Below are 13929 nucleotides of genomic sequence, written 5' to 3' on the forward strand. Positions count from 1 at the left end.
TTTCCGAGGCTGAGGTAGGAGGATCATAAGTTGGAGACCCGCCTGAGCAATTTAACAAGAGGCACCTGTCTCAAAAAAAAAAAAAAAAAAAAAAAAACGGGGGGGGGCCGGGGACGTAGCTCAGTAGTAAAATACCCCTGGGTTCAATCCCCAGTACTCCCGCCAGGCTCTGGATTCAATCCCCAGCGCACACAAAGTAAACTGAAACCCAGAGAGCTTTAGATTTGGATCAACTTCAGTCCCTTGAGAAATACTTCTCTCTAAGGATTTCTGGAAAATGTCAAGCTCTTTGCAGCCTTGGGCTGTTAAGTCTAGTGTTCCCTCTGCCCCAAGGCTGCGAGCCCCTTGCTGTGCCTTAGGACCAAGGTCGTTTTAAGGTGGTCCTTCTCACTACTGCACCCAGTTACTTTTGACCGTCGTTAATGTTCAGTTATGCAATTATTTTACTAGTTACTTGACTTCTCTCGCTGGAATGTAAGCCCTATGAGAGAAGGGATTCTTCCTCTTTCGTCTTCAGGGTGAAAAAAGATTGGAAATTAAATAGGCCAATTACCGCGATTTGTTCATTACACATTGTCTACATGTATCGAACTCTATGTACTGTAAGTACCCTATAATAAGAACGAGTATTATGTCAGTTAAAAAAAATACACTTAAAAAGAAACTGGTTCTAAAGTCTGCATTTCCAGTCATTCATGATGCTGCCATTTGGTGAATAAAGGAAAACAGACTTCTGCGTACATAGAAAAACAATGATGAGAAAAGACAACTCGAGAAAGAGCAAAAGCAAAACATCCAAACTGAGCCGCACCTCGCCTTTCTGACCTTTCCCTCCGGAAGTGCTTCCGTCTTTCGGGCGCGAGGGCGCAAGCGCGGCCCCAGAGTTGCTCTGGGGGTTCGCGGGGCGGGGACTTGAAGGAAGGTTCCGCCTCCGGGGCTGGGAGACGCGTGCGCCGACGCAGCTCTCGTCAGGACGCGCATTTTCGCTCGCTCACTCCCCAGGCTGCGCGCGCCCGGTGGGCGTGGGAGGAGGCGGGGAACGACGGAGGGGGGCGGGCGTCGCGGGAGGGAAGGAGCGAACCGGAGAGCGTCGTCCTGAGAGGAGTGAAGGCGGCAAAATGGCGGACCGCTTCTCCCGCTTCAACGAGGACCGAGACTTTCAGGTAAACACGGGCCTCGTCGAGGATCCGGGGAAGCCTCTGGCGGATCCCGGAACCTCCTTAGCTCCAGTCTCCCGGCTCGCTTTCCTTCTGGGCTCTGCTCGGGCTGGCGAACCGCCTCACTCTTCTGCCTCGGATTTCTCAAGGGGCCTCTCAGCTTGAGCCGAGGCCGCATCTCCTCTTACTCCCATTCTCCTATTTTTTAAACCCAGGTTTGGCTTTGCGTTTCGGAACCCCAGCCGGGCGCTTTTGTGGGGGGCTGTGCTTTCGTCGGATGACGGTCCTGTGCAGGCGCTGGACTGGCTCCCAGGGGAAAAGAGGGTTGGATGGGGTTGGAAAGGCTTGGGGCGAGTGTTGCCGAGGCCAGGGCTTTCAACGCCTGCCAGGTTTTGCTCACACGGATCTTCTTGGGGTTACTCTCCGCTTTTCTTTACTGCGATAAATACATCCTTCTATTGTCTTGATTTTCCTTTTCTCTTATCCAGGAAAAGGGTACTTTAGCTATTATCCGCTTTTTTTTTTTTTTTTGTTAGTCAAACATGGACATTTCTCCGGGTATTGATGCTAATGTTGTTATTAGGCCGTTATTTGGGCTTGGAAAACAATAAGTTATAGGAATGTGGACCGCTGTAAGCTTAACTCCAAATCCTACCTCCAAAGGAGATTTGTAAGAAGCATAATGATAATGGCTTTTCCAAGTGTGTGATAACAAGTGCCAAAAGCTTGATTTCGACCCCCCGCTCCCAGACGTTGGTATGGAAAAATACCCTTGTGATGGCAAGTTTTATTGGCCGGTGGGGAAACCTGAATAGAAAACTCGTCTTTTGGCTGTTTAAAATACATAACTATTGGGCATTGTTACTGCAGAAATATCAGAGACTGAAAGATTTTGTAGAGATTGGCTATTTCTAGGTAAAATACGTCCTCAGAGTCCCAAAGAAACCACTGCATTACTACCGCATATCCTGGCAATAGCAATTTGGGTCAGGGGATGAACCTCAGAACTCAAGTTTTTAATCCCGCTGCAGATCTTCCTCAAAGCAACACGGGGATACTCTAAATGTGTTTCAGAGAGCAGTTTGAAGGTTTGGAATTCCTTGAGATGATTGGGTTGGTAAATAAACAGGTAAAGCAGCTTAACAGTTTAAAACCAACGCTGTTGACAGTGTAGTATATAGAGGGCCATGAGAAGTTTTGCAGCATTAAGGGATGGTGGGGGGGTGTTGAAAAGCCTTGTGTCTGCTGTATAGCTGCAGCACAATACAGAACCTCAGGATATTGTAAGAATATCACGGAGGTCCACTGAAGTTTGAAGCAGTTTGTACTAGCCATTTGACCCCTGAGAAAGATTTTTTAAAAAAATTTATTTTTTAGTTGTAATTGGACACAATACCTTTATTTATTTACTTTTATGTGGTGCTGAGGATGCAACCCAGGGCCTTGCACATTCTAGGAGAGTGCTCTAGGGCTGAGCCACAACCCCAGCCCCAGAAATACTTTTTTTTTTTTTTTTTTTTAAAGCAAGCACCAGAAAACATGATTGGGCTGCAATGTGTGAAACCTTTTTTGGTAATTTCTAAGGAGACATATTGATAATGAAAACTTTCAAATGCCTTTTAGAAAAGAAAATTCCAGGACTGGGGACATAGCTCAGTTGGTAGAGTGCTTGCTTTGCATGCACAAGGCCCTGGGTTCAATCCCCAGCACCAAAAAAAAAAAAAAAAAAAAAAAAAAAAAAAAAAAAAAAAAAAAAATCCTAATAAAATAAAAACATAATATGGACAATTTTAAGTTTTGAGGAAAAATGGCTGTCAAACACAGAATTTCAGCCGGCTTATCAAACAGGGTTTGCAGGACCTTGAATGAAGATTTTGAAACTGTAGACAGCAGGATGTGAATGCTGTTATACACACACACACACACACACACACACACCAAAAAAAAATTGAGGTTATACTGTACCTTTTCAGTATCCAGTTTCTGAGATGACTCTCTTCTGAGGGGGTTACTGTAGGACCTGATTTTAGTTGTTTAGTGGTAATTTGAAGATATATATGATTTAATTTTCTGCTTTTATGTTGAAATAACCCACTCTTGCTGTGTTGGGTCATCCAGAAAAATTTTGTTTTTTAAAATTCGTATGTTCCAGCATTTGGGGTCAATAAGAGTATTGGGAATGGAAACCTTTTAGACAATTATAAGAAGTTAAAAAATTTTATGACCCCCCCCCCTCCTCCTCTTGGTGGTGATTGGTATCTAACCCAGGGAGGGCTTTGCACATGCTAAGCATGAGTTACATTCCCTGCCTGTTTTATAAGTATTATGCTAACATTTCTATAAAGCATTCATTTAAAAATACTTAGAGGCTGGGGGTGTAGCTCAATGGTAGAACACTGCATGGGGGTGAGGTAGTGAGGTGAAAACAGTGTGGTTTTTTGTTTTTTTTTTTTGGATGGTTTACTAAAGGGGAATATATAGATTGACTTTTATTAATGATGCCCTTTGATTTAAAGTTATTGGAGAGAAATGAAATGTAATAGAATGCTCCTGCAAATAATGTATCTGTAACATTTTTCAAGTTCAGATTATTCAAGATTAAAAGTGGCCTCTTTTTAAGGTTTAAGTGATAAATGAGGTTAAACCACTGACTACACTTGAAAACAAACCCATGGTAGGTTTCCAAACACAGTGAATAGATCTTGTTGCTTTAAGCAGATCTCATAGCATTGGAAATTTCTCTGTTCATCTTCTCTGGTAAGTTCCAAATGACTCTCTCTCTCTCTCTCTTTTTTTTTTTCCTTTAATTTGGAAATGTAATTTGAGATTTTAGAATTTCACTCTTTACCAATTTACTATGAAGTGCAAATTTTGGAGCATTTGAATGTTATCTCTAAAATAGTTGGGCTTATTATTAGACTTTTGTGAACATCTAAAGTTTCAATTTTTCTTTCTTTCTTTCTTTTTTCTTTTCTTTTTTTTTCTTTTTTTTTTTTTTTGGTGCTGAGGTCACACACAAGACCTCAGGGGTACTAGACAAGGGCTGTACCACTGAGTTACACCTCAGCCCAAAGGTATTTTGTCTAATGTAGTGAGAGGCTTAACTTGTATGCCATTTGATGCATTTATGAATATAGGCAGTAATTGTTACCAGTGGTATACATTTTTTAAATTTGGTAACTATTGTAATAATACAGAGGTGCCTGGTGTGGTGCATGTTTGTAATCTCAGTGACTTTAGAGGCTGAGACAGGAGGATCAAAGCCAGTCTCAGCAACTTGGAGAGGTCCTAAACAACTTAGTGAAACCCTATCACAAAGTGAAAAGGGTTGGGGATATAGGTAGCTCTTTAAGTTCTTATCACTGTCAAGAAGCCTCCCTAGATGGGTATTGGAGAATATCCCAAAACAAAACAAACCCCAGATACTTTTCTATGAGGCTTATGTGTGTTGTATACTCTTCACAATAAAGTAGGTATTACTTTTATTTTCAGGTGAAATAGCTGAGGCACAGAAAGTTAAGGAAACAGATGTGTATAATGCATCCATTAAATGGCAAAACCTGGATTCAGAATGACTTTTTGAATCCTGTGCTCAAATTATCTCTGCTGGCAATTACATATTTTATATAGCTGTACATGAGTCATCAAATGTGGAGGATAAACTTATAGGTCACAAAGTATAAGTGAGCTTTTAGAAAGGTGATACAATTACAGTTTTTACTCTGTTCTGTTTTGTCCAGATCTGTTTCTTTTTGATCTGCTGGAGGCTTTTAGGGAGGCTTCTTGACAGTGATAAGTTACACTGTGTCAAGGATATATTGTTAACTATTTTAGTTTAGTTTTGTCTAGGTTATCCCCTTGCTAGAAATCAAGCCTCAGGGCCTTGTCCATAGTAGGCAGGTGCTCTACCATTGAGCTATACTTCCAGCCCCTTGACTAACTTTTTCAAAGTTGATTTGAGATATATTTATTCATTTATATATTTTTGTGGTGCTGGGATCAGACCCAGGGCCTCATGCCTACTAGGCAAGTTTTCTACCACTGAGCCACACTGTATCCTCCCCTAGGACACAACACCCTCACTTCATTTATCCATCTATCTATCTATATCTATCTATTTATCTATCTTTATGTGGCACTGAGGATCAAACCCAGTGCCTTGGTCTAGGGGTTGTAGCGCAGTAGTAGAATGCTGGCTTAGTATGTTCGAGGCCCTGGGTTCGATCCTCAGCACCACATAAAAATAAAATAAATAAAATAAAAGTGTTGTGTCCAACTACAACTAAGAAATAAAATATTTAACAACAACAACAACATCAACAAAAACAAAAAAACAGTGCCTCACATGTGCTGGGCAAGCATCCTACCACTGAGCCACAAACCCAGCTCCCCCCCCCCCCCTTAGTTTTTTATTTATTAGTTGTAGTTGGAAACAATACCTTTATTTCACTTATTTATTCTTATGTGGTGCTGAGGATCGAACCCAGGGTCTCGCACGTGCGAGGCGAGCGCTCTACCTCTGAGCCACAACCCCAGCCCCTCTCTTAGCTTTTTAAAGTGGTATTTTATCTTTGGAAATCTGTGTTATCTAGGCTGCCTTTTTTTTTTTTTTTAATGTTTTTAAAAGTTTCAACTATTTCTTTAAGAATCTGACTTCAGTTTCTGAATGAGATGGGACTTCTACCTGTGTTTACCAAATAAGACATTTATTTACAGATCAAAGTGTTACACAAACTAATGGAAAATACATATTGTAATTTAAGATACAGATGTAGTCACCATTTTGAATTTCAGATCCATTAAAGAAAGTTTTTTTTTTTAAATTTTTTAGTTGTAGATGGACTCAATATCATTTATTTGTTTATAAAATTTATTTTTTGTAGTTGTACATAATGCCTTATTTATTTATTTATTTATTTATTTATTTATGGTATTGAGGATTGAACACAGTGCCTCACACATGTGAAGCAAGTACTCTACCATTGAATTACAACCCTGGCCCCAAGAAAGTTTTGATCTACGTTGTTATATAGCTCTAAGATGCTATTAAGATACAGTGCTTTGGTAGAGCAATTGTCTACCATTTGCAAGGCCCTGGGTTGAATCTCCAGCATAGGTTGGGGGCTGGTGTGTGGTGTTTTATATTTTATTGTTTTTTATTGTGCGGCCATTAATGGTGATGCAACTGAATGCTAGTGAAGAAATGTTCTTTAGTATGTTTACTTGCAGAGGACTATTAGTTGTTGTTCTTAGTCTTCTCTTAGATTTTTTTTTTTTTTTTTTTTTTTTTTGTACTGGGGATTGAATGCAGGGGCACTCAACCACTGAGCCACATACGCAGCAGCCCTATTTTGTATTTTTTATTTAGAGACAGGGTTGCACTGAGTTGCTTAGTGCCTCGCTTTTGCTAAGGCTGGCTTTGAACTCTCAATCCTCCTGTCTCAGTCACTGATATTACAGGCTTGCATCACCACACCCAGCTTCTTTAGGGTTTTAATGACAGTAATTGATCAATGAGGCCAAGCATGGTGGCAAACACCCGTAATCGCAGAGACTTGGAATGCTGCGGCAGGAGGGTCACAAATTTGAGGTCAGCTTCAGCAATTTAGTAAGATTCTAAGCAACTTAGAGAGACCCTCTGTAAATAAAATATAAAAGTACTGAGGTTGTACCCAGATTAAATCCCTCCCCCCAAAAAACAAGTAAAAGTTGCCCAAGAAATTTTTAGAATTCATATAAGTGATCATACTGTTAAATAGCAGCAAGCAAGTTAATGTTTTATTTGTAGAATTCCTTCTTGTTTGTCTTTTTTTATTTTTAAGTGCTGGCAGTCAAACCCAGCCTTGTGCAAGCTAGGCACGTGTTCTAATACTGAGCTATACCTCCTGTCCCCTTATTGTGTTTCATATGATTCTAGGATATGACCTTCAGATTTTTCTTAGTTGAAACATTAAATGAAGAGGTTCATACTTTTAAGATACTTAGGTCACAGAAGCCGATTAGTACATTGTGTGGTTCTTTGGAATAGAATTGGCATTCTAAAGCAGGGATGCCAGAGATGACATATGGGCGAGTGTTTTAATCATTTCCTGTGTCTCTTTTCCTCATTTGGAAGAAATGCCATAAGCTATGAAAATCAGTGTTAGCTTGCTCGGGATACTGAAACTTAGGCAAAATCATTTCTGTTTCCAATCCCATAGTATGATAGGTGGCAAGGATTGGAACCAATAAAATACCAGTTTCAAAATGCTGATGATAAATCGGTATGATTATTAATATATGCAAAATGATAATATTATTGGATAATATATTCAAGAGGACCAAAGATCAACATAGGGAAGGTTCCCTGAGTGAAGAGGTGTTCGCTTTGGCAGCACATATACTAAAATTGGAATGATACAGAGAAGGTTAGCATGGCCCTGCTCAAGGATGATGCACAAATTTGTGAAGCGTTCCATTAAAAAACAAAAACTAGAGTGAATGGTATATAGTTAAAAGTAGAAAACACTTGAACATGTGGGACATATCAAGGAATAACACCACAGAGACATAAGTTTTTTTTTTTTTTTGTGGGGTGTTTATATTGGGGTTGTGAAGAACTGTGATTGTAGGCTTCTGGTGTACTTAGGCATGAGAGGCCAATAAGAAGCATATTTGTACAAATATACTGTTGATTAGTATCTCAGGGCTGTTCTAGTACAGTCAAAAATATAGAAAAACAGAAGTCCCTATTGTATTTTTTCATGTACAGTTCTCATTAGAATACTCTGCAGGGGCTGGGGATGTGGCTCAAGCAGTAGCGCGCTCGCCTGGCATGCGTGCGGCTGGGGTTCGATCCTCAGCACCACATACCAACAAAGATGTTGTGTCCGCCAAGAACTAAAAAATAAATATTAAAAAAAAAATTCTCATATTCTCTCTCTCTCTCTCTCTCTCTCTCTCTCTCTCTCAAAAAAAAAGAATACTCTGCAGAGGGATTCTTTTATCACATTTTCTTAGGTCTTAATGATATGTTATATAGTGAACATGAAAATATTTGACTTAAAAATATAAAAAACATATGTAATTAGCCATTGTGATTATGCTGCTTTATAGCTATCCGAGATACATTCCCAAGTGATTTCTTCTGGGTTTGCAAAAAAATTTTTGTATTTTTAATTTTTGTCTGAGACCGAGTTTTGCTAAGTGGCCTAGGCTAGTCTTGTGATCTTCCTGCCTAATAAGCCTCCTGAGTTGCTGGGATTACAGGTCTATACCACCATGCCCATCATGAAAAAAATTATTATTTTTGGTGCCAGGAATTTACTCCAGGGCCTTGAGTTTGCTAAGCACATGCTCTATCATTGAGTTATACTCCCAGTCTCATGATAAAATTCTTTTTTTTTTTAACCATACGATTTATTTTTATTTTTTTTAGTCATACATGACAGCAGAATGTATTTTGACATATAATACATACATGGAATCATAATGTCTATTCTATTCTGCTGCCCTTCCTATCCCCCCTACTGATAAAATTCTTTTAGGAGCTAAAAGGTATAGCTCATGATAAGAGTACTTGCCCAGCATGTGTAAGGCCCTGGGTTTGATCCCCAGCAATGCAAAGAAAGGGAAAAAAAAGTTTTCTGAAAGGAAGTAGCAGAAATTCATGAGATTTTGAATTATGGATCTGAAATCCATGTAGAGGTTTTGTCTTTGTTCTTATGATTTAGTCAGTTTCTAATATTTTATTAATGAAAATGGGTTCCAGCTTGAGGTATATATATATATCTCCAGGTATTTTTTTGTTGTTGTTGTTTTGTTTTAAATATTAGGAGTTGAACTCAGGAGCATCTAACTACTGAGTCACATCCCCAGACCTTTTTATTTTTTATTTTGAGACCGGGTCTTAGTAAGTTGCTGAGGTTGGCTTTGAACTTTTGGTATACCTGTCTCAGCTTCTTGGGCCACTTTGATTACAGACGTGCACCAATCCAGTTCTTGAATTCTATTAAGTTCCTCCTTTGAAACAGCCTGGTACTTTTGCTTGTATGTCTGGCATTAATCCTTTTTTTTGCTTTTCTTTTCTTTTCATTTCATTTCTTTCTTTCTTTCTTTCTTTTTTTTTTTTTTTTTTTTTGGTGGTGCTAGGGATTGAACCCAGGGCTTTGCATTTGAGGCAGTGAGGCAAGCACTCACCAACTGAGCCGTATCCCCACCCTGGCATTAATCCTTTTCATATTAGCATTGCCATTTAGAATTAGTGAAAGCAGATTCATGATAATTACCAAAAGAATTACAAATGACCACCACAAATACTGAAAGAAGTCATTGATTTGATATTGCAGCGAATACCAGAAGATGTTGTAATGATTTTCCATTTATAAAAAGTGAATTGTCGGGCTGGGCATGTGGCTCAAGCGATAGCGCACTCGCCTGGCATGCGTGCGGCCCGGGTTCGATCCTCAGCACCACATACAAACAAAGATGTTGTGTCCGCCGAAAACTAAAAATAAATAAATATTAAAATTTAAAAAAAAAGTGAATTGTACATTTAACTGTGGAAGTCTAACCATATTTGTTTTAATGCATAGTGTTAGTACAAAAAGTTAAATATGCCCAAGTTCAAAAAAGGAATATTCTGTATTGACATGCTTATATTAAGTGATTTCTTTGAATTTTAAACAAATGTTTAGTATTTTTTTTAAAAATATTTTTTAGTTGTTGATGGACCTTTATTTATTTGTATGTGGTGCTGAGAATTGAACCCAGTGCCTCACGCATGCTAGGCAAGCACGCTACCACTGAGCCACAACCCCAGCCCAAATGTTTTTTTTTTTTTGTGTGTGTGTGTGTGTGTATTTATTTATTTATAGTTATACATGGACACAATATCTTTATTTTGTTTATTCATTTTTATGTGGCGCTGAGGATCGAACCCAGGGTCTCACATGTGCGAGGCAAGCAAGTGCTGTCTTTTACCTAATTTAGGAATGAATAGAAGAGAACAAACCTAAAGTTGTTCTCGAATTGTAGGTAGATTTGTAGCACACAGTGTTTGAGAAAATGTTATAGATAGTAAGGAATTAAAGTTGTTAGAGAGCAATACAGGAGATTCCTATTACTTTCCTTAATTATTCTTTTCTTATGACATCTCGAGGAAGGTAAATTCTGCATTGCATGTCACTAAAGCTACCAGAAAATATCTTTATAATATTATATTTTGTCTCATTTCATGAGGTTCCAATTATTAGTTGTCATTAGTTTGTCATTCTTTGGCAATTACATTGATTTCAAAGAGGAATTACAATTCATTTTAGTGTTTTATAGAATTAAAATACAAAATGGCTCTCCAGTTTAAAAGTTATAATAAGAAAAAGTGATCATGTCTTCTGACATTTTAATAATGATAGTAGGAAAAGTGAACACATCTTTTGGGTCATATAACATTATTTTTCCAGAGTTAATGAGGGAAGCAAAGCTTAATTTTTGTTTAATCATTTTGTAGACAGTGCTGATCAAAATTGAGAAATTAATTTGGTACTTTGTTTTGTTTTTTGTACTTGGGATTGAACTCAGGAGCAATTTACCACTGAGCTACATTTCTGGCCCTTTTTAATTTTGAATTTTGCGACAGGGTCTCACCGAGTTGCTTGGGACCTCACTAAGTTTCTGAGGCTGACTTCAAATTTGTGATGCTCCAGCCTCCTGGGTTGCTGGAATTATAGGTGTACACCATAGTGTCTGGCTACTCTACATCTTTACAAATTTTGTGTGTGTGTGTGTGTGTGTGTGTGTATGTGTATGTGCTCACTCTAAGGATTAAACCCAGAGCTTCACACATTCTGACTAGACTATACCACTGAAACACACCCCTAACCCGTTATACCAGGTCTTGACTATAGAAGAAATTAAAGAAGATGCTTGCAGATTTTTTGGCTATGGTCCAATAATTTTATTTTAGTTATAAGTAAAATTATGAGGTATCTTAAAGGGCAAAAATGGTTGAAATATTAATTCGTTTAATATTGCTTTAGGGTATCACCTGTGGAAGAGATATTTACCTTGAGAATAATTTCTAGAATATAGACCAATTTCTGAAAACTAGGTTAAATAAAAAATATTTGGGACTGGGGGCATAACTAAGAGGTAGAGTGCTTGACTCCATGTATAAGGCCCTGGGTTTAATTTTTAGAATTATCAGGAAAAGAAGAAAAAAGTGATTGTACTAAGAAGTGTGTGGATGTCTGTGGGGAGGAGTTATTTAAGAAGTGTCTCCCCACTTGCTCAAGGACTTCTAGGTCAAGAGGTAAGAAAAGTAATGATGATGTTTTGTTTGTTATTCTTAAGATTGACATGATTAACAAATGAATTGTACAGTTAGTAAATGCAAAACTCCTAAGGAAAGAATCTTTAAAGTGGGATGATTAGACATGCTTTTATGGAGAAGCTAGCATTTAAACTGGATCTTGAAGGATGGAATTGCATCTTTGCAAAGGAAAATAATGGGAGAACATTTATTTGGGCAGAAGAAAACAAGTAGGAGCTGAGGATATAGCTCAGTGGTATTTTACTTGTCTACTATGTGTAAGGCCCTGGGTTGGATCTCCAGAACTGGAAAAAAGGGAGAGGGGAGGACAAAGCAAAAGCTAGGGCTGCAAAGTAAGTTTTATTTTAGTACTTTAAGCAGGAATGCACTAGTGATTTAAGATGTTTTTGTTAATGGATAGACATTAAAATTCCTGCTTTCTTATAACAAGATTAATTGATATTTAGTTTTGTTGGATATACTATATCCATACAGTTAAAGCTCTTGATAACCAGTCTCTATTCACCAAAGTTAATGTGAATGGAACCCCATGAATTGAGGATATATACAGAGAAGTGATAATAATAATGGACCATCTGATTTTAAGCTTGATAGGGTAATGAATAAAGACTTTGGGGTTGTGGGAGATGGTGGTAGTAATGGTGAGAAGGTGAAAAGTTGGTAGGATCAATATATTTTAGGTTGTTAGAGGGACTTGTTTGTGTGAGTATACCAGAGAAAATGAGCTGGGAAGATAGAAGTTGTTGGTGGTTGGATAGTACAATGTTGAAATTATTGTTTATGACCATGAAAGTGAATAACTAAGGTACAATGGAAGACAGGATGGTTGTAGGAAAGGAAGTTAAAAGAACTGAGGCACCAGGACATTATCAGATCATTTAACCTGGAGATGATAATGATAATATTGTATACTTGTATACTGTCATGGCTTAAGAAGTGCCTTTATTTCATTCTTTTCTGATTGTTCTAGTAATTTAGGGAATTAAATAAAATAGTATTTCCATTTTATGGATGAGAAAATTGAGGCCCAGGTATACAGTTTATCTGGTGCCGAGCTGAGTCTTATTTGTTTTGTTTCTTTTGTTTTGCAATATTAGGTATTAAACCCAGGGACACTGAGCTACATCCTCAACCTTTGTTTTTTGTTCTGAGACAGGGTCTTGCTAAGTTGCTTAGACTTTCCTCCAGCTTGAACCTGTGATCCTCTTGCCTCAGCCTCTGTAGTAGCTGGGATTACTGCATCCAGTTTTTGTTTTTGTTTCTTTCTCTTGTGGGTCTGGGGATCTAACCCAGGGCCTTGTGCATATCAGGCAGGCACTTTACTAGCAGAGCTACAATCCTGGCTCTAAAGCCGAGTTTTAAACTCCATTGTATTTTCTTTTGTATTTTCCTATTGTATTTTCTTTCTGCTGCACTGTGTAGCTTGGCCTCTCTTGAAGGAGATGAGTGTTGGCACCATATCAGTTTGCAAAGCATTGTTTCTCATGTGAGGTAGAGTTATCTGCCAATTAATTAACTGGTAAGAAGTAGTTGGTATACTTGTCTTTTTTTTTTTTTTAAAGATTATTATTTTTTTTTTAAAGAGAGAGTGAGAGAGGAGAGTGAGAGAGAGAGAGAGTGAGAGAGAATTTTTAATATTTATTTTTTAGTTCTCGGCGGACACAACATCTTTGTTGGTATGTGGTGCTGAGGATCGAACCCGGGCCGCACGCATGCCAGGCGAGCGTGCTACCACTTGAGCCACATCCCCAGCCCCTACTTGTCTTTTTTTTTTGGTATTGGAGATTGAACTTGGGCACTCAACCACTGAGCCACATCCCCAGCCCTATATTTTTGAATTTTATAAAGAGACAGAGTCTCACCGAGTTGCTTAGCACCTCACTTTTGCTGAGGCAGCTTTGAACTCACGATCCTCTTGCCTCAGCCTCCTGAGCCGCTACAGGCATTCGCCACCGTGCCTGACTGGTATAATTGTCTTTAAAGATGATTTTTTGTTGTTGTTTTAAAAATATCTTGTGTAATAAAATTAATTGATTGTTTATGGCTTCTTGTTGACATTTTCACCATGTGTAGGTCTATCAGAAAACCCCATTTAATTTCCCCAAAATTATTGCGTGTCCATTTGTTAGCTTGGCATCATAAAAAGATAGAAAACAGGGCTGGGGATATAGCTCAGTTAGTAGAGTGCTCGCCTTGCCTGCACAGGCCCTGGGTTCAATCCCCTGCACCACAGGAAGAAAAAAGAAAAAACAGACCAAAGCAGTCCAGTTTGATCATTTGTTTCCAGAAAAAGCATAGATTGGGGCTGGGGTAATAGTTCAGTGGTAGAGTGCCTTGCCTAGCATATACAGAGAACCTGGGTTCAATCCCCAGCATCATCAAAACCAAAGAAAGAGACAAACAAACAAAAACCCCAACCATCACAGCAAGAACACAAAGTCAATTGGAAAGGAGTTTGATACT

The 13929-nt window shown here is 38.5% G+C and overlaps 1 protein-coding gene across 11 annotated transcripts in view; it reads left to right on the forward strand.

Moving 5' to 3' along the window:
- The first annotated feature begins 1019 nt into the window (after nt 1-1019).
- Nucleotides 1020-13929, forward strand: part of GPATCH8 (G-patch domain containing 8) — a 95523-nt gene continuing 82613 nt past the window's right edge. For 7 of the 11 annotated variants that reach the window (XM_081273002.1, XM_081273000.1, XM_081273003.1 and 4 more), the window contains exon 1: nt 1105-1163. Coding sequence is in view for 1 of the 11 variants with exons in the window: in XM_081272995.1 (XP_081129121.1) it covers nt 1119-1163 (45 nt within the window). In the remaining 10 variants the exon portion in view is untranslated. Of the gene's footprint in view, nt 1164-13929 lie in introns of all 11 variants that reach the window. The other 4 variants (XM_081272996.1, XM_081272997.1, XM_081272999.1 and 1 more) reach the window with 2 other exon arrangements.

This window comes from Spermophilus citellus (assembly GCF_964194105.1).
Source record: "Spermophilus citellus genome assembly, chromosome: 17".
Lineage (NCBI taxonomy): Eukaryota > Metazoa > Chordata > Mammalia > Rodentia > Sciuridae > Spermophilus > Spermophilus citellus.